Source organism: Platalea leucorodia, assembly GCF_965183815.1.
Source record: "Platalea leucorodia genome assembly, chromosome: 2".
NCBI lineage: Eukaryota > Metazoa > Chordata > Aves > Pelecaniformes > Threskiornithidae > Platalea > Platalea leucorodia.
In genome coordinates, this window is record NC_138824.1 from 118,016,680 (window position 1) to 118,023,749 (window position 7,070).

At 38.0% G+C, this 7,070-nt stretch overlaps 1 protein-coding gene across 1 annotated transcript in view; it reads left to right on the forward strand.

The window, feature by feature from the left end:
* The window catches only part of PROS1 (protein S), a gene marked incomplete at its 5' end in the record, with an annotated part of 33,638 nt that extends 26,951 nt beyond the window's left edge, over nucleotides 1-6,687 (forward strand). Inside the window, 4 exons of the mRNA XM_082337496.1 lie at nucleotides 428-596; nucleotides 2,195-2,343; nucleotides 3,143-3,356; nucleotides 6,273-6,687. Coding sequence (XP_082193622.1) covers nucleotides 428-596; nucleotides 2,195-2,343; nucleotides 3,143-3,356; nucleotides 6,273-6,418 — 678 coding nt within the window. The 3' untranslated portion in view covers nucleotides 6,419-6,687. The remainder of the gene's footprint in view (nucleotides 1-427; nucleotides 597-2,194; nucleotides 2,344-3,142; nucleotides 3,357-6,272) is intronic.
* Nucleotides 6,688-7,070: the final 383 nt, after the last annotated feature.

The following is a 7,070-nucleotide window of genomic DNA, read 5'->3' on the forward strand; positions in this document are numbered from 1 at the left end:
ATATGAAGCAATACAACAGCATCCCCTTACCCAATAGAAAGTAATTCCAGAAATTTCTTTGTACTTTGGTACAAGAAGATGAAACCTTGAACAAGGAACCGTGCTAGTGATCATTGTCTTTCAGCTACAGAAAAGCTGTTGTGACTTAAACAAAAGGACAGTGTGAGCTTTAAAAATTGAAGCAATCTATTTTGTACAGCATCACTGGCATCAAAATGGGAAATGTTATCAAATTGGAAAGACCTTTTGAAGGCTGAGGTACTAAATGCATGACATTTGTTTTCTCTCAGCATTAGTGCTGTAACCTACAGCATTGATAAGGCTATTATTGGCTACCCAGAAATAAGTTGATATGTAAAGTAATGCCTTATTAACATTTTTAAAACAACTTTGAATGCAAACACCTAGTGCTGTGATTCTTCTACAGATTAACCCTCGGCTAGATGGGTGTATTCGTGCCTGGAACCTGATGAATCAGGGACATTCAGGTGTAAAAGAAGTTATTCAAGAAAAACAAAGCAAACACTGTTTAGTAGCAGTGGGGAGAGGATCCTTCTACCCTGGCACTGGAATGGCAAAGTTTCAGATAAACTATAGTAAGTCTTTTTCTGTCTATTCCTATATTTTTTGCCGGACTGCTGATGGAACTGATGAACTGTTAAAAGAAAGAAAGAAAGGAGACACACAAACTAAGCTATACACCACAGCATCCAGCAATGATTCCCATAACTTCTGTTAGAAATTTGCTTGAATGAGAATTCTGATCCTATTGGTGTCATCCATTTAATTTCTGAAGTGCTTTAGGTTAGGAAGTATATTCTTTATTTGCAAAGGATTGGCACTGTTGAACACATTCACTTTCCAAAGTTCTAATTCTGTCCCCTGTTCATCAATGGGGAAAGCTATCATATTACTGACAGAAAAAGAAGACTGGGGATGAAGAAAAGGATCGCTGATAGTTTTGTGTATGCAATTCTGCTTCTAAATGAACATCCTATCTAGAGGTTTTAGGTGCATCTCTTGCTCCTTCCTGAACCCAGAACTTTCTTGCCTGACCTCCTGCCCTAATTTCAAAATTTCCAATCCAGGATCTTCTTGTGCACACCTGAGAGCCCAAAACGAGACATCCCTTGAGCATTATCCCAAATCCTGTTGTCATTATACTCTTCCCCATCCCAAATGCTATGCTACCCTTCAGCTCTGCTCTGATCCCCAATCCTTTTCATCCCAGGACTTGCTATTCTTTCCCAGGCTTTTTCTTTAAATTCCCTAGCCCACTTGAAAAGATTTCTCCAGCTTTTTATATTCTGTGCTTCCAACCAACTTATATTAGAGTTTCCTGGGCCACTCAAGTGTCCTCAACTTTCCTCCTATTCATTCACTAACACCATGCTGCCATGACTCCTGACCTTCGTGTTTGGGGCTGCTGCCATGACTTCACTCCCTCTCCTTTCTGTTCTCACCCCCTTACCCCCCAAACCTGAGAGGCTGCCCACACCTACTGCTGCCCTTCTATGAGCTGTTATGGCCCACTGTCTCCCCGCCCATTTGGCTTTGTGTAGGAATATAACCTCACCTCACACTTTAGGATTTCTGCTTTCTCAAGAAACTACTAGAAGTCAAGAAACTACTAGATTTGACTGGGTGGGTGGGGAAGACACACTGGAAGTAAAGATACAAAAGATGACAAATACCTCTTTACATAGTAATTTTTATATTCGCTTCACTATGAATGCATTGTATGAAATCATATTTGCACCATCTGCATATTTACTTTACGCACCTGCATATTCCTATTTTAGTAGTGGAACTGCTTTAGAATGTAAAAGTGTATGAGAACTGCCAATCTTCTAATCAGTGGCAGCAATTTATGAGTAAATTATTTTTTTGTGTTTAATTTTGAACTGACCTCTAATGAATGTGGCACCTCTTCCACATTAGAATGGAGAAGGTAGCAAACAAAAAAAAAAAAGTCCAATAAGCATAGAAGATTAGGGAAGACACAGCATTAAAGTTTTTCTTTTTTTTTTTTTTTGACTTATAGTTCTTTCTAAACGTTCCAAAGTTCACTGTTTTTTCTGGAGATTAGTACTAATTTTTCCACAGTGGGAGCAGATTAAATACTAATTTTTAACACTATTAATTTTTCATTAGCAGATGAATTTATTAATTTCAATTATTCTTTTTAAAACAGATAATCTTGACAGTGCTGAAGACTGGCTAATAAATGTGACTATGACTATTCGCCCATCAGCAGACACTGGCGTTTTGTTTGCCTTGGTTTCTAATGAAGCAGTGCCTCTTGCTTTGTCCATAGTGGACTCTAACTCTTCTGACTCACAGGTGATCTTACAATTATCATAGCAGCTGATATGCATATGAGTCACACCTCTTGTTTTTGTCTCATTTAACTTACTACTCCATTTGTGAAAAATCAGACTAAAAAAAGTTACTCACACTTACTAGCAGCGGAGCTGGTAGGCTGAACTAATATTTTGAAAAGCACTTAGATCATATAGTGATGTACAGAAAATACATTACTATTAATGATTGCTACAGCAGTGACTAAGAACTAAGCACTCTTATGTCAGGTACTATCCATTACATCATGTCTTTTTTAACCTTTCCTTCCAAATGCACAAAGAAGAATACGACAGAAGTAGAATGATGATATTATAGTAATGGCATCACATTAGTTTCAATTTATAAAACAGATCTTTTTGTCCTTAAGTTTCCATTTACATCAGGCATCTGAAGATAGAGCATGATTATACACCATGGCTAATCCATGTTTTTGCCTGAAATAAGAACCTATAGTGAACACTTGGTTACCTTTGAAGCTGTAGCAGTACTCCTTTTGCCTTGAAGAGAAACAGGATTTCACCTCAGAACAATAGCCAAAGATTTTTTTACAGTGAACGTTCTCACTTATAAATTTAAGAATATAAATGAATGGCATTCATCACCAAAGCTGATGATTATACGTCAACGTTGGTAACTTTTCCAACTTAAGGTACCAGTTTTTAAAATGTAGCCGTGACATTTCCTTTTCTTCTACTTCCAAATATAAAATGCATTAGAACTAAGTAAAATTGTGTGTTAAAGTTACATGTGACATGTGACCTACCATTCTTCCATTTAGAAAATCATTGTGACCATTGGAAACATCACTGTTGCACAGCTGGAATCAAAGAAGTTATGTACACCCAGAAAAGTGCTGGTTGGACTTGTAGTAACCAAACAGCAGCTTGAACTATCTGTTGATTCACACACGGACAGAAGCAATTCAGAGCAACTGTCTATCCTGCATCAAGCAATGATGGGAAACGTTGTTACCTACTTGGGCGGCCTGCCAGGTGAATTATATTTTTTTCCATTAATTTGATTACTTGTACAAGCCTGATAATATTCAGCCTTACTCAAGCTAAAAAAAGCCTACCACTGTATGAAAAGAAACAGGTTTTTTCCCCAAGTGCTTCTTGTTTCTTCCATTCTATTCAGCTTTTGAGGGAGCCTGCTTTTCAACAGTAGCATTATTAGGCCTGTTGAAAGGCATGGGTCTCTCTCTAGAGGTTTGAATTTGGAAAATGTCTTGATTTTTGAGCTGGGGAGGAGTGAGAATTGCATATTTCTGAAATGCCACGAGCTGGCACAATTTAGGACTGCATCAAGCAGGTAAGAAAGCCAGGCAATTGTAAGTAAATTAAGTGTCAGAAGTGCAGAAGTTAGGAATATGGTTTCAGCAATTAAACTCTAGGCAGTACATGACCGGCAATCTTTATGAGACAGAAAACATGTTGAAACAGCAAATATTTTGTTTAAAGTAAGCTGCAAGTGTATCCCCAGTCTTAAGACATGTACAAGCATTATTTTGTACAGGAAGTATACGTGTGCTTGTCTGTAAAATAGTTGGACTTCATGGTGAATCATGAAGAAAAATAGTATTGCCACGGATGAGCAATTTTCAAAGCCTAAGGTCCTCATACTTGAAAATTGGTAGAGGAAAGACACCATGGTTACAATGTTACTACTCGCAGAGCTTTTCTGTATCCTCTATTAAAGTCATTTTAGGGAGAATAAGTCACAATTCCTAAGGAAATTCTAAGAGTTTGACCAACAGAATCTTGAATTGACATCCATTTCACATGTAGGCTGCAGTGTCATAGCACTGCCCCAGATGTAGCTGATCTTTATCTGCAGGATGTTTCTTCTGCAGGAGACAAGGTTGCACAGGAGAAGAAAAAGGGAGGAACTGGAGATTATCTCTCCAGGCATTTCTTCCAAGGTAGTGTACACAGGGGAAGTTGGAATTATGGTTCCACCCTCTAGACTCACTTGCCAGAATAGAAGCGAGGTGTTTAGCGCAGCACTGCAGGTACCACAGCCTCTCTCTGAAGTGGTGGTTGCCTCAGTATCCAGGCCCATATGTTGGAACTTACTTGTTCTCTACAAGTCTTCATACGCTAGTAATCAAGAATGTTACAAGATGTAGGAACCAAATATGGCAATTTCTCCTCTAATTTTGTTTTTGAATGGATATGCAATATCTTGGAAACCAGATAACCAGGTGAGTTCAATTCAAATTGGATGTGTAGAATGAGAATGCACTAATGGTGCAGTACCATGACAGTAGGTAAGCGTCACTGTTTTTGTAATACCTGCTTACTTTTAAAAGAGAGATTAAGTTAGTATTTACTTAGTAGAGGTGAGTCAGTAGGTTAACTGAGCTATAGTAACTTAACTCAGATTCATTTTTTAGACCTCTTCATCTTTGTGGTATTTAAATGATTCTTTCTAGTGTGTTGCTAGCCACAGAGTAATTGGCATCTTAACAGCTAAGACCTTGGCTTCAGTCATGCGTCCCAAATAGATAAGAAGGAAGTATTAGGTACTTGCTACTCCTTAAAAGTAAGTGTAATCTCTCAGTTTTAAAAGGTATCTTGAACATGCAAATTAACAAAAAACTCTGTACGCGTAAACAGTTTCTACTTAGAGGTCTCAAAAAAGCAAGAAAAACCCCCATGTTATCCAAAGGAACCTCTTCCACAACAGCCTGTTACCAAAGAGAGGAAAAAGTAATATAGGAAAACTACTTTAGGTCCCCATGTACAGCCAGTTTGGCTTACACTGATTCATTTACTCACCCTTACTGAACCCTGAAAAGCCTCTGGGATTACTGAGCAGTATAAAAAGGGAGGTAAGGATCCCCACACTGAGCTACAGTGCACAGAACTGTATGGTTAGAAGGCTGACAAAATACCCGCTTCATGGAGACTAGAAGTCCCCATTTTTGATACACATTTCTTCAAACTAGTAACAGTGTTGAGAGTATGCCTCTATGTTAATTCAGCACAACCAGTGCAGGCTGAATGAGACTTGCACAGTTCTATGACAGCAGTTACCATCACTGGAGCAGAAAGAGCAGGAGGGCACAGTTCTTCAGGACTGTTTGTGCAGTACCTCAGCTTATAGCAAAACAAAGTCACAAGGAAGCAACATTTCCTGTTCCCCAGACAATCAAGTCTGTCTTCTAGGAGGGATAGGATGATTAACATCTGGAAAAAAAAAAGATTATGGTCTTGAGATCAGCTTCTAGGCATCCTCATTCTAGTTGCTGAAGGTACCTGGATCACTTGTACCCTAAGACCTCAGAGCAATGCCTGCTTTATTTTGTGCTTAACATATTGTTTCCTGGAAGCTTATCCATGATCTGATGTTGCCATAACCCAAACAATACCTAAATGAGCAACAGATAAAGTGAGTCTTTTACAGAGAATTCACTTCGAAGAAGCAGTAAGGAAGCAGTAAAATGAGTGGAGTTCCCAGGGGTCCTCTATCCGAGAACTTGCAGATTTGAATCCAGAGTAGCTTTCTGGCAAAAGCAAGATGGTTCTTTCTGTGACCTCTAAACCCATACACATCTGTTTGTAGGTCAGGACAAGAACAGTGGACTCCGGGAAACAAACTATTGGTTCACTGTTGTTAATACAGGAAATGCTACTATGAAAAACATTAATGTCGTTACATTTCTGGATGGGAGTAGACTTCTAACGCATATTTCAAATTTTACTGACCTTTTCTCAGCTTTGCTGGTTTTATCTCAATCTTAAAGAAAAGGGAGAAGAACTTAAGTGTTTCCTGCCAAATCGTTCTTTTCTCCCATGGCTGACTAATGGACAGGGAGTGGACTATTCCCCGTGTTTTTGCTAATCTGAAAAATACATAAGAAATTGCATGCCTTGGCCTAATAAATTGAATGTGTTTCTGTGCAGATGTTCCTCTGGGTGCTACATTAGTAACCGCTTTTTATAACGGCTGCATGGAGGTGAAGGTCAACAACAGACAGCTGGATCTGGATGAAGCCATTTCTAAACACAATGACATTAGATCTCACTCGTGCCCACTGATTATGCAGTAACCATTCAGTTCTTAATTTAACTTTTTTCTTTCAGATATAATTTGCGTAATTAGTCTCATGCCATAATGAAGCCTGTATTATTTTATTCAAGATGTGCCAGGAAAATAATCAACAGCGTGTTTTTCCTCCCTTTTTATATAGAATGGGGGAAAAAAATCCCCTCTTTTCAGCTGTAAAGAGACAATCAAGATTAAAATTCTGTAAAATGTTGTTTTATTCATATCAGTGATAAATCTTAAAGTTAGATTTATCTTCCATGTTCATAGTATGCCCTTGATATATTTAGTTTGGAGAGAAAGTTCAGGAAGTTCTGTTTAGAAGCAATTTTACTTCTTATTTTTCATATATCAGCACAAAGTTACGAGTGGCAAATTTTGGTAATGTATTTGAATCTAAACAAAACCAGTCTCATTAAACTTTTCCAAGCATAACATATAAAGAGAAATCTTTACAAGTTTTGTAATATGTGCTTTTGGTAAAGGAAAAATACCCCAGAATCCAGAGCCCAAGCTCTCTGTGAATATGTTTACAAGTTCTATCAATATTGGTTAAGCAACTTCAGAACTGAAATGTTTTTGTAAGTAGCTCAGTTTTTGAAAATAGCTCTTGTTATACGGTACCAGCTTTAATTCTTCTATCTTAGGAACGCAGC